At 40.8% G+C, this 19265-nt stretch overlaps 1 protein-coding gene across 32 annotated transcripts in view; it reads left to right on the top strand.

Annotated features, from left to right (window-relative positions):
• The window catches only part of MAGI1 (membrane associated guanylate kinase, WW and PDZ domain containing 1), a 736174-nt gene that overhangs the window by 635558 nt on the left and 81351 nt on the right, over positions 1-19265 (top strand). For all 32 annotated transcript variants that reach the window (XM_060239488.1, XM_060239486.1, XM_060239490.1 and 29 more), the window contains one exon: positions 3100-3720. In XM_060239488.1, the coding sequence (XP_060095471.1) occupies positions 3100-3720 (621 nt within the window). The remainder of the gene's footprint in view (positions 1-3099; positions 3721-19265) is intronic.

The raw sequence follows: 19265 nt of genomic DNA, 5'->3' as shown, positions 1-19265 counted from the left end.
AATCAAGCAGGATGTTCATGAGTGCTGTGGTGCACTGGGGACTCCTGGTCTAGGGCCTAAAAAATGTTATCTGGGAAGGGTTTAACAGATTTCCTCAGCTTATAAATTCCTGTGCGTTTGTCTTAGATGCAGGAATGTTAAAGCTACTCACATGATGTAAAAACTTGCAAATTCAGTGTGTAAAGGGTGGGCAGAGAGGGAAATTTTAAGAAATTCTGCAGTGTGCCAGAGACCCACATTATACCACTACTTGCAGAGTAAAAATCTGCCATTGCTTTTGAGCAAACCTGTTGCTCTGAGTGCTGCTGACTCACCATCAAACAAGCTTTGTGCATCCTTTTTTCCTTTTCTCACTATCACTGTTCTGCTGAGTTGCCTAATACAGAATGTGACTGCACAGTTTGATTCAGTTTTTCTCACATTTCTACCTGTTCAGTGCCCAGTGCAGGCTCAATGCTGGTTATGAAGATTAATGAAATAAGCAAACTAATGATCAATAAAACAAATATATAGAAATGCAAACAAATATTAAAAGTCCACTGAAAGCTCACCTAAGTAAAAATAGGGTTGCCAGACCCCTAGTCAAGCTAGGGGATTCCTTGGTCTTTGGGGCTCCAATCCACTGGTCCCCAGATGACCAGCAGGGGAAACCCCACTCCCAAATAGGGATGTCATCTTGTGACATCTCTGATGAGATGACAGCACTTGAAAGTGATGATATCGCATCACCAATGTTGTGCAGTGACACTATGGGTTCTGCGCAAATTCTGTGGTTTTGTAGCATCTAAAAAAGGATCTTGCAGTTAATCAGCTCAACCAGTCTGCTCTCTTGGACAAGGTGTTGAGCAAGACCACTCATTTAGATCTTAAGGAACTAGTAAACTGTAGGACAGAGAAGGGTCTAGTGAGATTCATAGGACATTTAGGATTTAATTTGATTTAAGAATTTTCCGTAAGACATAGATAAGTGAATTCCACCCAGCTTCATTTGGAATTATTCTGGCCCTTATGTGTGACTTTGGAGAATGTTCTGCCAACACAGGATGTCTCCCCCTGTTCTAAATTCACTTGTAATCGACAAGGGACCTCTCTGACCTCTCAGTGCCCCCTTGTCTGGCAGCTGCTAGTGCTTTGGTGGCTGCAGGAAGGGTAACTTGTTCACTCTCTCTTTCCTTGGTGCCTTGGACAAATGCTTCTATGGCAGCATCCCAGAATGCCTGACATGCTTAATAGAGAAGTCAAATGCTCTGGGAAATTTGTTCCTGAGGGCTCCTAATGCTTCTGACACTGTTTAAGCATAGCAGCATTCCAGGTCCAAAGAAGGGAGTAAAAAAGAAAGACAATTTTACTCTCTGCCAGTACCGCCACAACTAGAAGCAGCCTGGTAAGAAGAGTTGCCAAGGTTTGTATAATAAATCTGGAATTACATATTTCAGCAATCTCACTAGCAGCTATTCACTGTATAGGCCTTTTCTGTATTAATTACATTGTTGTGGTGTAGTCATTAGAGTGTCAAATGTGGATTTGTGGTGCCTGGGTTCAAATCCTACTACTGCCTAACAGCTCGCTGGGTGATCTTGGGCCAGGCTCATGCGCTCATCCTAACCTGCTTCACACTGTTGTTCTAAAGCTGAGGAAAGGATGCCTATATACAGGGTCCTGAAGGAACAGTAGGATAAAAAATGTATGAAATTTTAAACGTATATATTAATCATATATATACATACACACTTCATAATTCCACCTTTCTTTCATTAAGGAATAGACGGTAGCATACATTTGAGGACTCCCATCTGGGCACTCACCAAGCCCAGATCTACTTTATAATACCCTCCAAGCACATCCTGAGCCCAGCATATTTTTTTTGTCCTTGAAGGGGTGAAGTGTGACATAGTTCAAAATGTACTTGTGATCTGTGATTTTCTGTATTGTACTGTGTAGCTGCTTGTCTGAGTGGCCATTATTAGCAGTAATCAGCAAGAAAAGTACTTTATAGCCAATATTTCTATATTTTTGTTTATATATATATATATATGTTTTATTCAGTATGTTTTATTCTTTTAGATACTAATCCTAGTTGTTTTAAGGATGCTTCTCTTAAAGATTCATAGCTTTGGCTACAACAACATAAGCAATTTGTATGTGTATATAGCAGCATATACACACACACACACACACATACATACACATACAAATTGATTATGTTGTTGTAGCCAAAGCTATGAATCTTTAAGAGAAACATCCTTAAAACAACTAGGATTAGTATCTAAAAGAATAAAACATACTGAACAATTTCTGAACATACTGAACAATCAGTATTGTGGAATCCCAAACAAGTCCATTGCAGTCTACTGAAGTCTAACCAGTTATTTAAGAACTAGTTCCCATCTTCCCCCCATCCCAAGGAGCTTATCAGCCATTCCATATGCTGAATAACTAAGTTGGTCACTTATTATCTGCCATGCATGTGTAATATCTTCTTTGCTGACAGTCACACAAAGCAAAAGCTGGAGTTCCATATGTATGTTGTGATATGGAAGAAGTGGTGGGTGTTTTTGGTTAAACATTCAAAAAAATTCCACAGGATATCAATATGGAACATCTATGGAAATTTATTAGATCAGGGGAGGCCAACGGTAGCTCTCCAGATGTTTTTTGCCTACAACTCCCATCAGGCCCAGCCAGCATGGCCAGTGGCTGGGGTTGATGGGAGTTGTAGGCAAAAAACATCTGGAGAGCTACCGTTGGCCACCCCTGCATTAGATCATCACTTTTAAAATATATGTTTACTCAGGGCTTTTTTGTAGAAAAAGGCCAGCAGGAACTAATTTGCATATCAGGCCACACCCCCTGACACCAAGCCAGCTGGAACTGCATTCCTGTGAGTTCCTGCTCAAAAAAAGCCCTGTATGTACGTATCAATTGAGTGGGTATAGTTGTTCTGTAATTTGCTGAATGGCAATAGCAGATTAATGGAGTTCTTTCATAGAAGGCTTACTATAGATATTTGATAATGTTTCTGAATATGCTGAGAGATGCTAAAACAACAATATTGAATGTGTAATTTCACTTACTTTTTAATAACAATGTCTTCCATAGGTGACGTTATTGTCAGTGTGAATGACACATGTGTGTTGGGCCACACACATGCTCAAGTTGTGAAAATCTTCCAGTCAATTCCCATTGGTGCCAGTGTGGACCTAGAACTGTGCCGAGGCTATCCTCTGCCTTTTGATCCAGATGATCCTAACACAAGCCTGGTGACATCTGTGGCCATTTTGGATAAAGAACCAATCATTGTGAATGGGCAGGAAAATTACGACTCTCCAGCAAGCCACGGTAGTAAAACGGGGAAAGTAAATGGGATGAAGGAGCCAAGACCTAGCAGTCCTGCTGAGATTTCTTCAAATGGATCCCATGGCTACCCTAACGACACCGTCTCTTTGGCTTCTTCTATAGCAACGCAACCTGAACTCATAACTGTACATATAATTAAAGGGCCCATGGGCTTTGGTTTTACTATAGCAGACAGTCCTGGGGGTGGGGGACAGAGAGTGAAGCAAATTGTTGACAGCCCAAGGTGCCGAGGCCTAAAAGAAGGAGATCTTATAGTCGAAGTCAATAAGAAGAATGTGCAGAATCTTACTCACAACCAAGTTGTGGATATGCTGATTGAATGTCCTAAAGGAAGTGAGGTGACACTGCTCGTGCAGCGAGGAGGTAGGTTTGAAGTGTTTTACTTTGTTTTTATTGCTGGACAACACAATTGACTTACAAAGAACCTTAAATACATATAGCAACTACATGCCTGGAAAATGACAGCCATTTGCTCTTCAAGTAGCAAAAATGACAACAACTAGGGGTGGAATTCTAGCAGGAGCTCCTTTGCATATTAGGCCACACACCCCTGATGTAGCCAATCTTCCAAGAGCTTACAAAGCTCCTTTTTGTAAGCTCTTGGAGGACTGGCTACATCAGGGGTGTATGATCTAATACACAAAGGAGCTCCTGCTAATTCAACCCTGACAACAATCAAAAATGAAAGTGGCAGTAGGGATGAAGGAGATTTAGTGATGACCTGATTCCCATTAGTTCAACAATGGTTTCCTCATGCTTTGGGTTCTTCTCTGTTTTTTAGCAAAAAAAGTGTTCTGGAAAGCTGATAATTCAACAGCCCTTTTCTGCAACGTAAAAACAACAACAAACGTCAGAAGTAAACAGTTTCATTGGAGTATTTTTTAAAAAATGTATTCCTTTTGTTGTTTAGGTCTCTAGAATACAACTCTGGAAGAATCCCAGAGTCTTGCATTTTGAGTTTTGATCCAGTAAAAGTTTCCATTAATATGAAACTCCCTAAACATAGTGAGAAATCTGGCAGGGAAGGATTTCATAAGCATCACAATTTAGCACATGCAAAGAAGTATTTTAATTGATGAAAGAAGAATGGTTTACAAGTCCACTGCCAAGATTTGTTTCATAGTGTACTTTAAGCCTTGAGTTTGATTTTAGCCATTTTTACCAGCATATTAGGAAAACAAAATAGAATAGAGTATTAATCTTCCCAGAAATAACCTAACAAATGTGCAGAAATTGATGCATTTATTAGAAGCATAGTTGACATTTGGACTTCCTTGTTATGGATCATGAATATGATGAGGCAATCCAATCAGGAACTAGAAATATCTGGTACTAATGAGAAGCTGAAATGGTCAGTCAGCTACTTTTTTATTAATGAGTTTCATTTTTATTTTATCATTGGAACCATTTCAATTGATCATTTTATTGCAGATTCACAGCAAGGAATTGCTGTGACCTTGCTTCAGTCCCCATGCTTAACTTTCTGCTTGCACACTGCAGTTACTTTGACATTTGGGTTCTAATTACTTTTTTCCATTTAATGTATGACCCCAGTACCTTGATGGGTGAGGGAGGGGCCGCTGACTGCTGGGCTCCATATAGCTTTCCCTGAACTGAGGCAGTTAAGGGAAGCTGTGTATTCTCGGAATCAGCTGTCATGTTCTCAAACATGCATGCTCTTTATTATTTATTTGTTTATTTTAGGACAGGCTCAAGGCGGGTTACATCATAAAAACAATCAACAGTAAAAACAGTAAAAGACCAATTTAAAATATATAAAATCTAAAGATAGTGAGAAATCTGGCTAAAGATAATGAGAAATCATTAGTCACTTGCTAGACAATTTTCCTTTAAAGCAGGGGTCCCCGACCTTTTTGTGCCCATGGGCACCTGTGGAAGTCTGACAAAGGATGGTGGGCAAAATCACAAAATGGCTGTCGCAAAATGTCAAGAATCAAGGTTATATACAACTCTTACTAATAACTGCATTTTAGGCAGAAGCTCTGTTTAACAGGATACCTTTTAATCTGCTCAGCCAATCAGAAGCTCTGCTGGAAATGGCCCAACCTAGCCCTACCCACTTTCTAAACAACTTGGCAGGTGCCAAGAAAGATGTCAGCAGGTGCCATGGCACCACAAGCACAGCATTGGGGACCCATACTTTAAAGGGCAGTCAGAATTCCTTCCCTGAGTAGTTTGAATGGATATGGCTGATGTTAAAGGATCTTTTTGCACTCAGCTACTTACAGCCCCCCTTTTGGGAATCTCATAGAATCTTTTCACAGACCCCTTCTTTTCCCTCAATCACATTTGCTGGCTTTCTTGCTTTCCTGTCTTTTTGAGGATCTCATTTTTCTGCCTTGCTTTTTCTATCCCGATAGGGTGACTTAACTTTGTGGTCTGCAAGATAGTTTGTGCATGTCTTCAGGGCTTCTGCCATTGGTAATCTCATGCCTGCTTGTACAGTGTCCGTGTACCCTTGCCATAGCCACTTTCAAAACTGGTCTGCACAGTAAAGTTTTGAAGGCTGTGGTGGCGTGTCTCATAACCACAGCAGTAATGACCCCTCCCTGCCCTTGCTTTCCATCTTGTTTGAAGAGACGGACATTTCTTATTTGACTGCATGGGAAATGTTTTTCCCAAGACTGCCCACATGAACATTGTGGAGGTTTCCTTATAAATACTCACCTTACTGTTGAAGTATGGTGGGAGCACCTGTTCCATTTCAGATTTTAGATCCCAGATTATAGCATCTACCCTGCTTCCAGAAATGTGTTTTGTCTCTCAAAGTACATTCATAAACTTTGTGCATCTGCTGACGGAGTGGCTCTGGCGGTTGCCTGCCTCTCCTTCTCCCTCTGGTGTCCGCCAGAGAGAGTGCTGGAGAGAAGTCTTGCTGTCAGGCATTTGTTTTATTAACATGCCATTTGCTTCAGCAGCATCCTTCGCCATGGCACAAAGGCTGCTGTTTGGAGTGGTTCAAAGGATTTGTCAGTAGTGGTTACTAATCAGGCAGGCCAAAAAAAGAGGAGTGAATGTATGTGAAATTCTATGCCAGCCCCCAGCTACTGGCATATTATTTGCAATGATGCCTGTGAAATATTTACCATAACGTATCTTCAGCTGGAACTCTGACTTGCAATAATTGCATCGCTTGTGCCAACAGAATCTTACAGCTGGTGCTAGGTTAAGGGACATGGAGCTGGCAAATAAAGGAGAGATCTTATTTGGGGGGGGGGGGGGATCAGCACAAAGCAGTTTGTGCTACAAAATAGAACCCTACACACCTGCATTATTTGGTGTTTTAAACTTAGTGTAGAATCAGACCTGATCCATGTATCGCGAGAAGCACAGGAAGCTCCTTGAAAACAGAACTTCATGGGCCCTGTATTTGTGGAGCAGTTTTCCAAAATGAAGAGTTTGGAAAGGTATGGATGGCATTGATGGGATCACAGAGACAGTGGCTTTGCAGCTTGTTCTGTTGATTAGTGATTTGCTCAGAGGCATCTAAAAGTAAAGATCAATATTTAAAACTTTCTGGACCCTAATTAAAAACTTTCTCTTGTAAGTTAACAGGCTACCATGAAATGACTGGTACTTTCTTCAGCATTTGCCTACCTTTCAGCTTAATATTGTTTACATTATTTTTTTTTCTCAGTGAGAGTTGCTTATGGTGCTTTCACACTTCAGCTAGAAGAATATTTGCAAGTGATATCAAACTGGCTCAAATTTATTTATTCAAACATCTCTATGCCACATTCTCCACACAAATAGGGTCCATAAGGCAGGAAACATCCAAATCTAAAACATTAAAATGGCATTTAATCTATTTATACAATTCTGTAAAAACATGCAAAAAATACAAACACAAACTGCATACAGCAGGGAGCACAGTTGAAGTGAGTGCAAGTATAAACACATACATCAGTATATTGGCATTTCCCGGTCCTCGTTTCTCCAGAGCTGATTGGAGCTAATAACATAACATGGCTTTGACTGAATACAACCTGGGTCAAAAGACAGCATAAAGTGTAGCAAACTAATCTGAAGGAAGAATGCTGTATTCCTCTGCCTAACCCACAACATTGTCTTATTTGGCTTGATATTGGGCTATGACCAGGGTTGCCAACCCCCAGTGGGGGTGAGGGATCCCTCATCCTCAGCTCCTGTTTCCTGGCATCACTCCAAGCAGCAGCAGGAGAAGAATCCTTTAAAAATAACCATTGAGCCTGCAGTATGATGTCACTTCTGGGAAAACACAGAGGTGATATCATACTCTCTAGGAATCGCCAGAAACTCATCTGGAAAAGTCATAGAAATTCCAGCAGTTCCTAGAGTGGAAAAACACACAAACAAAAGTTTTAGTCCTCTCTTGGAATCACTGGAAACTCTGGTTTTAAGTATATACTGGCAGGTTGACCTCTACCAAAGAAAAGCTTATCTTTAGGGTTTGTAGAATCTTTCGGGCTCAGGTGCCGTGCAGCAGCCAAGAAGGTCTGAGCGCCTGCTCTGGCTGCAACGCCACTGAGGATGTTCTCCGCAGCTGAGAACGAAACGTCTGGAAGGAAAACTTTCTCCAGTAGAACACGGCACTCGAGCCCGAAAGATTCTACAAACCCTAATGATGTTACCAGCCGTGAAAACCTGAAATCTTTGAAAAGCTTATCTGTTCTGCATAGTGTTTGTGAGGAAGAAGGGAATTTATGACATGCCACACATGACTGTCTGTTACTGTTTAACGTTGCCAGGACAAAAGGGAAAAGATTCAGGTTCTAAGGATGAATGCAACATGTTTCCCATGTGATTTCCGTTGTAACAGCCATTCAAGTTTAATAGGAAGAATTAAGGGATCTTCTTCCAAAAGGCATTCCTGGATTTTGATACATATGAGGGAAAATGTAAGTTGCCTTTCAAGCCCAGAACATGGAAACAGTTTTTGCAGAGTTCTTACTTCTGTTTCTGGCAATGGGATAACTGCCTAGGCTTGAATTGCCAAAGAGCCTGGCAAATCAGAAGCAACCTTTTTAAAAATTCAGGACAAAAATGTAGAGTTCTAAAGCTCTAAATGTTTTGAGTTCTAACTTGTTCCCCATGATTCTCATCAGTGCCCTCTCTGGGCATTAGGATGTCAGAGATACCCTGAAAATCACTTTCCCCAGGCTCCTTTGTACCTTGAGTGCTTCAGAAACAGTGCTTGAAGTACAAGGATGGGGCAAACAGACATAGAGGACATTTTTGTCCTCCCTTGCCTGCAGCTGCCTGTGCCCTGCACTTTACTAGGACCAGGGACAAGCATGGGGGGAAGAGCTCTGCTGACTTGAATTACAGTCCAGACTCTAATAAATGCCTTCTTCATACTGGAAGTAGCAAGCATTACCCAAGGAAATACAGACTTCCATTTGCACCACCTGAAAATGAGCAGGTCCCCAAATTAGTCTGAACATGTACCATTGTTTGTTTCAGTCAACTCATTTCCTCAAGCCTAAAAAGCACCTTAGAAATATTTTCTTGAAGTGAAAAGTTTCTTTAAATTACTGTATATGTATCCTATTTCTGTTACTTTGGTGCCTGCCTTACACATATTGTCTTTTGGCACTCTTTCCTATCTTCATACTAGTTTAGAATGTGACAACTCCCGTCTTCTTCAGAAATAGGAATTTACTTCCTCATTCTCTCACATTTGCACCGTATGGCGTTTCCAGCAGATCTCAAATTTTCATGAAGGCTCACCTCAAAACACCTCAGTTCTCCTTGGCCTATCTTTTACTTGTGCACAACAGAGAACACAGTCTTCAGTAAAATGAGACAACATTCTGTTCAGGAAGCTTCCATGTTAAGACCATTAAAAAGCTGATCAGTGTTTTGGAATGACTCCCCCAAGCTACTTTTTTTTTATAGGCACTTAATAGAAGACATTTAGAATGACTGAAGCAGGCACCAAGCATCCCACTTCTACTCAGCAGGCAATCAGTATTGTTGGAGCTGATTGTCCTGTGCTAGGTGGGGGTCTTTGCCCACCATTACCACCAATTTTGAGTTGGTATAAAGGAATTCATAAGCATGGCACTAACATGTGTTCCCACCCATGTCAATCCCAATGAAAAGCTGCAGATATTTAAAGGATTTTTAGATACTGCCAATATTTAACAACACTGTATCATCACTGGCTTATGACAAAGTAGGCTCTAGACTCTAGTCACAAAACATTACATAGAAATAAAAACTCTTGTTTGTCTCAAAGGTGTCACTACATTCCTGCTTTTTTTTTTTGTTGCAAACAGCTAACATGGCAACTCCTCTGAAATTGGGATTATTAATTTTAGAGATCTCAGATAATTTCCTAAATTTGTAAGGTTACTATGAAGTTTGATGGGATGTTGTTATAGAAAATTAGGTGAATAGGTGATTAGTACAATTGAGATAGAAAAGTAATTTTAGCCCACAGAGTAGAAAGAAAAATATGCTCCTCCTCCATTTCTATAATGCTGTTGTTGTGCAGGCTGCATGTGCAGAATTTAGGGATGCAGGTGCTGGGTTGTTCTGTCAGCAATTATTAGTTAAAATCACTAAAAAATGGAAGGGGATTTTCTGATGGAAAATGAATAAAACATTTTCTACGGATCCTTGAGAAGAAAGAAAAAAGAGGTTGAAACTGAGCCTTTTTCTGTTGATAGAACTATTGAAAGCCAAAGTAGTTGATTATGAATTTGGGATGGATCCCTGTTGCCCTAGCCTGGATAGCGCAGGCTAACTCAGTTGGGGAAGCTAAGCAGGGGTCAGCACCAGTTGGTTACCTGGATGAGAGATCACCAAGGAAGTCCAGGGTCGCTATGTAGAGTCAAACAAGACATCTCTTGTCTTGAACATCCCACAGGGTTGCCATAAGTTGGTTGCAACTTGACATCAAAATTTTAAAACGCCCTGTTGGAACATAAACTGCAGTTATTTGTAGCCCTGTAAAGGTTACTTGTTTTAATGTGGCCTGGCATTTCAGGAGCTAGAGCTCATGTGTGATCAGATACAGCTGATGAAGTGAGTTCTAGTCCACAGAAGTTTACCCCATAATAAAATGAATAGTCATTAAGGAACTGTATTGTTATTCCGGGTACTTAGTGGTCAGTATGATCTGGTTTCAATAAAGTAATCGCTAGAGCTGTGAAATTCTGCTAATAGGCTCTTCCGTATCTCTTCACCTTTTTATTTAAAGTACGGTCTGTGTTTAGAAAGTTAATCTTGTGAGAACGCTATGAGCCTTTGCTGTGTATTGGTGTTTTATATCAGATGTGATGTGATATAACACAAGGTGGCACAGCAGAACCTTATATTGTGCATTAAACAAGGTAGATTTAACTAGAGATGAGATTCTCCATTCTCCCAGCCGCTTCTTACACGCCAGTAGATCAAGCAGATGTCAGATTATTTCAACTGTAAGAACAGCCGTATTTTATTCTGGCTTGCTAAAAGCAGATACCCCTGCCATGTTCACTGCCAGTGACTTCGGCACGTAATTTGGGGAAACATGAAATACTGAGGCCACACCTGAGCCAAGGTGATAGAGCTGCAGCTCAGTGATTAAGCATCCTCGTAATCAATCAATATTCATAGGATGAATGATGTATCTGCGGCTCAAGGAAATAGCTTTGTTGGCTGGTCTTGTTGAGTCACTGAATGAAGGACTTCTTCTCCTAAAGCCTGACATAAATTTAGCTGATGTTTGTTGACCCAGTGAATCTCCAATGAGTTGTGGATGCAGTTTTGCTCTGGAGACTGGTTATGCAATATTTAAAGATGTGGCTGTTCTCAGCTGTTGGCTTTTACTGGCAACTGCAACAACACTGTCTTAATATCTTGGTCCCTGTCCCATCATTGATTAGAATTAAGAAGAAGCTGTAAGGCAAGGATAGGCAACCCAAAAAAGAATACTGGATAACCACACTCCAAGTGGTTCTGCTTTGGCAAAGGAGCTCCCACACACCAAAAGCAGGGATGTAGTACAGTTGGGATGGGTATACCACAGGACTGGGACTTCTGAAGGACCTGGGGCAGTGACATAATTACCTGGCCCTGCCCAGTGAATACCAGTAACCTTGTGCCAGTGACTGGTACTGTGCTGCACAGGTTCGCAGCGTTGTACTCCGATTTTGAGATAGACTCAAGAGATTTCTAGATGTATATACAATGCTGCCACCATACTGTGGAGTAGAAGCCACTGCCAGCTCCCTTGGGTGGATGAACTCTGTGGACAACAGGGATTAGTGGTGGTAGCAGAGCTGAACAGTAATAGGAACAGCTTTGGACCAGGAGACCACTTTGCCCCCACTGTATCATCACTAGCTGTTTGTTTGTTTTGATTTTTATCCCATCCTCTCTGGAGAAGGGCTCGGGGTGGGTTACAAGTAATATAAATAACAGCAGAAATGTAAATAATTAAAACAATATTTTGTTAAAATACAAAGCAGATACAATTAGGATGGATTCAGCTCAGCAACAATGCTCAGTTTAGCTAGTTCCATTTGGCCATCATTGTCATCAGGGGGGGCTGAGATGGATTTGGATGTCCACCGCCTCATCCAAAAGCCTGATGGAACAGCTCTGTCTTGCAAGCCCTGTGAAATTGTAACAGATCCCGCAGGGCCCTAATCTCAACCTGTTCCATCAGGTTGGGGCCAGGACAGAAAAAGCTGTGACCTTCATCAAGGCTAGCTGGACATCCTTGGAGCCAGGGACAACCAGAAGATGTTGACCAATTGAACGCAACACTCTGTGAGAGACATGTGGGGGAGAGGCAGTCTTTTTGGGTCCTCTACATCTCTGGTACCTATGCTCACCCTCTTTCCTGAATCTCTTTGCTGGCTGAGCTCCACTTACCTGAAAGGGATACTAGTGAGAAAAGAGACTCAAGGATAGATTCAGGTCATGACTGGAAGACAGGCAGGCAGCTGGAAGCCAGCAGGAACTTGAAGAAGCCACCCTTTCTGTAAAGTAGAAAATGTTTAGAATTTGGGGTGTGGTAGTTCTGGAAGCCTGGGTATAAATGCCACTGGTACACCTGCGTCCCAGCAGAAATGCTCCTTTGGAAATCACCTTTTTAGAGAACCAAGCATCACACAATTATTACTTCCATGTACTTCAGCCATATTCCTAAGTATGCAAAGTTGCTTCTGTTTTACGTTGGCATTTAGAAAGCAGACTTGTTTGGTTTTTATTTATTGCTTACTTTTTATAGTCCACCTTTTTATAGTCCACTCAAGGCACATTACAAAAATTAAAAACCATGCAATGCCTTCGGCAGACATTAAAATGACAACAGTATTTGCATCATAGAAATACCCTCATGCAAAGTTCTGTGTTAGACACCTGTGTCCCATTTCTCTCAGAGTAATTGAATTTGTAATTGAGGCAACCATAGGTATGAGACCAATTTTCTGAGTACTTCTCTTGACTTTTGATTGTCTTTCTTCTTAGTGACTAAAAGAGCAATACTCAGCAGACCTGCTCAGATTCCTGTTTAAGTTTCCTGCTTACTTCCAGGAAACTGTTCTTAAGGTTGTACTGGAAATCAACCATATTTGTGTATTCATAATCTTGTTATGTGACATATCAAGGGCTGTTTCATGCATTTTTCCTATACACACCTCCTTCTGTGTTGGGGGTAGAGGGTGGGACTTTTCAAATGCACATGAATTTTGTTTATTTTGTTATGTGTAAATGTGCTGTGGTCTTCTGGACTTGCATATGTATGGCAAAAGAAAACATTTCATCTTCAGAAGTGCTGACGTATATACTTCTAAAAAAGATTTAGAAAATGTCCTTATTGTATAATCCATTAAAAAACCCCAAAGCAACTGCAAGTATTCTGTCTCCCTCTCTCCCATTTATGTATTTTAAAAGCTTGTAAATGTTTGACTTCCATAAAGTCCTTGAACTGAGCTTTTATTATTCTGATCTTTTATTAAAAAATTTGCAGTCAATGTTGTATGCAGAATTAGTTTTGTCCTCCTGCCCTCCTCTTCCAAAGAACATTATTGGCCATTAGTGTTAATTATTAAGGGCTCCTTATTTTATACTTGGAAGACAAACATATTGATGTGCATTTGCTGAGTAGCAAGGAACTTGTGTCTGGGTTCTCCCTGCCACATAATGAAAGATTTGTATTCTAGTTCCAATATTCTATCTGCAGTAAGATGGATACCTCTGCCCCCCCCCCCCCGTTGTTTTTTAATTGCCTCTTATAGCAGAGCCCCAGGGAGTATTACCAAGCATCCCTCCTCTTAGCAAATGCCCCATGATGTAGCATTCCGAACTACTAGTACAGCTTCATTATGAAATCTTGATCTGGAAATCCGTAGGTGGTTAAACTCTTAAGAGCCATAGCTTTGCTTAATTAATAAAGCATTCAGGGAGATTCATATAGGGTGAAGCAAACAGGAGGTCATATAACCCATTGGTTAAATGGCATGATTACTGGTGAGCAGTGTTCCCTCTAAGCTGAGTTAGTGTGAGCTAGCTCACAGCTTTTTAGCCTCCAGCTCACACATTTTTGTTTTAGCTCAGGAAAAATGGCTCCAGAGCACACCAATTTATGCAGTAGCTCACAACTTGAATGCCAATAAGCTCACAAAGTAAAATTTTTGCTCACAAGAAAGACTCCACGGCTTAGAGGGAACATTGCTAGTGAGTACTTTACACTGCAATACTATGCACAATTGTCCCTTCTGAGCCCACTGAAATCAATAGATTTAGAATAGTGTGTAACTCTTTTTAGGGTTGCACTATTAGGTTATTACATTGGCTTTTCCCTCTAAGGTATCTTAGTAGCTGCGGTTGTGATTCATAGATCTATAGATCAACCATTTAGTCTAAAAGCGAACAAAATAATTTCCCCTTAATGCAACAGCAGAAATACTTTGCAAAACTAATTTATTAGTCCGAGAAGTCTCCTCATGGACAGCATTTCACAATATAATAAAAGTAAAACCATTTTACAAAAATTGCTTAATTTTTGCTTGGTGCCAAAGTGTCACTTTAACAGGTAGAAGAAGCTTATATACAAACTCAGCTTTAAGCAGAACTGAGGAATGAGAATGGCAGTTTGGTAACAGATGCCCACGATAATTTCAATGCTAATTAGTTTGAGGTGCTTTCTCAGTTTAGGCTATCTTTGTGCATATGTATTAGGCTACACCCTTTCACAGGTAGGAATGTGAAATTATTCTTGAATATAAATTCCCTTTTGCATGAAGTGTTACTGTTGGCTTCAGTTGGATAACTATCACCCTCTCCCCATATAAAGGATCTGTTTTTGTAATAAGCTTTTATCTTCCCATCCAGCAGAGGGCACTGCATGTTCAAATAATTCATTAATAATTTCTACAGGATTCTAGTAGCAGAGGAGACTAATAGGACCTCAGACTATTGCTACAGATTATGTAAACCATGAGATTGCAACATAAAATGGCATCTATGTTGAGTCTATCCCATCTCCTGTATAAGACAACATGTCATATGATCACATAATGGGTTGGATCCAATCCACTTTTCCACTAGTGGAAAAGAGAGGAGGACTTTACCACCAAGAAGGCTGTGCTGTGAATCATATGGAATGGGGGCTATAATAAGTAGGGGAATTGGCAAAAAGGATAGCTGAATCCAACCTCACCACTGGCAACCAGTGATATGGGCTGCAGGAAAAAAACACCTAATAACTTAATGCTGAATCAGTGATATGCTGTATAGAATAATTTAGTGTAAGTCCTGTACACATGTTACAGTGACCACACACACAGTCTGCATCTATTTGGAAGAAACAGCCAACATGTATTCAAATTCCAAATGAAATGGGAATCGGTATTTGGATAAATGTGTAGTGTTGCTCAAATACACATGAAGCTGTTGTGTACTGAATCAGACCACTGGCCCATCTAGGTTAGTATTGTCTATTCAGACAGGCATCTGCTCTCCAGAATCTCAAGTGGAGGTCATTCACCTATTCCTTTTTTAACTGAAGATGTGACGGATTGAACCTGAGACCTTCTGCATGCAAAGCAGATGTTCTTCCACTGAGCCACAGCCCTTCCCCCTTCCCAATCACATGTCAATCACACATTCAGCTGTATGAGCAGTTGAAAGCAACATGAAAATTACTTACCACGCATATTATGAAAAATTAAGTGCACGCTGTACATGGGTTTTATGTATGTTGACTGTAGCTTGTGAACAGGGATGTACAGATGCTGGTTTGGCAGCATTCCTATATAGTTCAGCCCCCAGTAAGAAGAAATTGGAACTATTACTATTATCAAGGACAGAATGAGTAGGCACATTGATGAACACGGGTTATTGAGGAAGACTCAGCATGGGTTCTGTAAGGGAAGATCTTGCCTCACTAACCTGTTACAGTTCTTTGAGGGGGTGAACAAACATGTGGACAAAGGAGACCCAATAGATGTTGTTTACCTCGACTTCCAGAAAGCTTTTGATAAAGTTCCTCATCAAAGGCTCCTTAGAAAGCTCGAGAGTCATGGAGTAAAAGGACAGGTCCTCTTATGGCTCAAAAACTGGCTAATGAATAGGGAGCAGAGAGTGAGTATAAATGGGCAGTCTTTGCAGTGGAGGATGGTAAGCAGTGGGGTGCCGCAGGGCTCAATACTGGGTCCCATGCTCTTTAACTTGTTCATAAATGAGTTGGAGTTGGGAGTGAGCAGTGAAGTGGCCAAGTTTGCAGATGACACTAAATTGTTCAGGGTGGTGAGAACCAGAGAGGATTACGAGGCACTCCAAAGGGATCTGTTGAGGCTGGGTGAGTGGGCGTCAACGTGGCAGATGAGGTTCAATGTGGCCAAGTGCAAAGTAATGCACATTGGGACCAAGAATCCCAGCTACAAATACAAGTTGATGGGGTGTGAACTGGCAGAGACTGACCAAGAGAGAGATCTTGGGGTCGTGGTAGATAACTCACTGAAAATGTCAAGACAGTGTGCGATCGCAATAAAAAAGACCAACGCCATGCTGGGAATTATTAGGAAGGGAATTGAAAACAAATTAGCCAGTATCATAATGCCCCTGTATAAATCGATGGTGCGGTCTCATTTGGAGTACTGTGTGCAGTTCTGGTCGCCGCACCTCAAAAAGGATATTACAGCATTGGAGAAAGTCCAGAAAAGGGCAACTAGAATGATTAAAGGGTTGGAACACTTTCCCTATGAAGAAAGGTTGAAATGCTTGGGGCTCTTTAGCTTGGAGAAACGTCGCCTGCGGGGTGACATGATGGAGGTTTACAAGATAATGCATGGGATGGAGAAAGTAGAGAAAGAAGTCCTTTTCTCCCTTTCTCACAATACAAGAACTCATGGGTATTCGATGAAATTGCTGAGCAGTCAGGTTAAAACAGATAAAAGGAAGTACTTCTTCACCCAAAGAGTGATTAACATATGGAATTCACTGCCACAGGAGATGGTGGTGGCTACAAGCATAGCCAGCTTCAAGAGGGGATTGGATAAAAATATGGAGCAGAGGTCCATCAGTGGCTATTAGCCACAGTGTGTGTGTGTATACATTTTTTGGCAACTGTGTGACACAGAGTGTTGGACTGGAAGGGCCATTGGCCTGATCCAACATGGCTTCTCTTATGTTCTTACTATACAATGACATTGTATTTGTACAACATACTCATTCTACTGTTCCTCAGGCTCTTTATTTTGTGTTCTAGCTAGTACTTTTTACTGTCTTGCCTTTTTTGTCCTGTGAACCATAGCTTTTCACCTGAGATTGCCTACTGTTATTTACTTCTTATTGGCTGGACATCTTGTTATGCACCTGCTGTGATCCTAGGTCCATCAACTATTACAACATTTTTTAAAAAGAAAACTCATGTGCCACTCAGTCCTGCCTCCCAAAAAAGACAAACCTATTTCCATGTGCTAAGTTACAACAGTATGCAAGTAAATATTTGGCAAACTTGGCAAGATGATATAAGTGATTAAGGAATTTGTGCACAATTTGGAATAGGAGGGGCATTATATAAGATTTTCTGCTCTTAGAGGTGGCCAGTCTTTCACAAGTCATTTCTTGATAAGGGCTGCTGACTGATGGTAGATGAATATGGTTCACTCTTCTTCCAGTAGTCATTCACCTCTCATTACTCTCTCTCTCTCTAAATGTATTGATGGAATCTTCTTTGGGAACCTCTGTCCACTTCCCTATTGGTGATGAAATTATAGTTTGTGAATCCTACTTCCTTTTTAGATCACCTCTATGCTTGAGGTTTATCTTGGCTAACTGTCTTTGATATTCCTTTCCTTTGTGAGTTTGGCTAAGACTTTTATGAAACTTACTCTGCTCTGGATGGTGGCGATCCTTTTTGTGTTCCATAGAGACCTGGATTCAGACAGCATAGATAAAAAAACAATGACTTTTCCTATCAGAAAGACATGAAAATTTGATACACAGTGACCCAATCTCCCATCGTTGTTTTCATAAGTGCAGGAAGAGTCTTCAGCTGTGGTTTCTGTTTGACTGGTGGTAGACATTTTGTATTGCTCTGTGTCCTTTGGATGAGAATTCATAATGCAGATTGCAGCACATTTCTTTCCTGGCTTGGCCCTTGACAGCTGGGAACTAGTAAATATGCTCTAATTTTTAAGCTAGTGAACAAGAAAATTTTCATAAGGAAGTGTTTTCGTAGGACTTTTTGTGGGTCATACATTGATCCAAATATAAGCTGCTGGTGCTGTTATGTATATATTTCATAAGAACTGTTTGCATTTGTTTCTTTTGTCAAATTATTGGTTGCTCTGCAGCACACTCTGGCACAAAGCAAAACCTTCACGAGATTCACAGGTCTTCCAGCCCTTGCCAAGCAGTAGCTTGTGTCTGTTTTCCACCATGTTTTTGGCTATATTCAGTCTTTTCTGCACGATAGCAGCTGGAATTAATGACAGACATTGAAAGGAAGGTTTATTCTTGTTTATTACATTTTAACATTTAATAACCCTGGTGCCATAAATTAATCCCTGATTTCATTTTAAAAATGCAGAATGCTTCCTCTTGTGTCTTTCATTCTGTTAATTCATTTGGGAACATCCCGTTGTGAAGATTATTCTGTGAGTGTGCATGTGTGCAAAACTATATGGCATGGAGGTCATGAATGTTTCAAAGGTTTTACAGAAGCTGAGGCCATGCATGCTGGATGCGATCTGAAAATGCTACAGCTTGCAAAGAAAGCACTTTTTAATTCAGAGTATGTTTCAATCAGGTTCACCTTCCGAGTCACAAATATTCTCATTTGTATCACTGGGAAATGAATGCTTCACAAACTGAACAGTTAAGTTTCCTAGTTCCACTTTCTAGAAATTGAACAGATTTTTTATTAAGACTGGGTTCAGATATGGGGCAAAACCACCATCCTGGTTCTTTTCACCAGTTACAGTGGTTGTACGTTCAGCCTACACATGTACAGTTGCACGTGCGATTGAAACTGCACATTCATCCAGGTACTAGTCCCTGGTTTCTTTTGTAAAGTGGATGCACACAGGCTCTTTCTTACAAGCAGATATAAACATGTACATTCAAGATGTCCAGGCCTTCACTGCAACATGTGAACGGGGCTCCCGATTGAGCCAGGTTGTGGTGACCCTAATTGCAGCTCAGCTTGGAATGTCTGGAGGTGGCCACATAAGTATGTTGTTCCCCAGTACATTAGCCAGTGAAAGCAAATGGAGTCTTGAAAACCTGGATCATTTCCCACATTGCTTCATGCTGCCCTACGAATAGACAACAGTTCAATGTGTTTATTGTAGGGATGAACAGAACCCCTCAGTTCCACTCTGTTGATATTCTGCAGGTACATTGTATCAGTTCTACTCTATTTGCCTTGCAGCAAAAGAATACAATTTTGGAAAGCTGATACT

Source organism: Heteronotia binoei, chromosome 5, assembly GCF_032191835.1.
Source record: "Heteronotia binoei isolate CCM8104 ecotype False Entrance Well chromosome 5, APGP_CSIRO_Hbin_v1, whole genome shotgun sequence".
Classification (NCBI taxonomy): Eukaryota; Metazoa; Chordata; class Lepidosauria; order Squamata; family Gekkonidae; genus Heteronotia; species Heteronotia binoei.
Note: the sequence above shows the minus strand (reverse complement) of the source record. Positions and strands in the feature narration are given on the sequence as shown.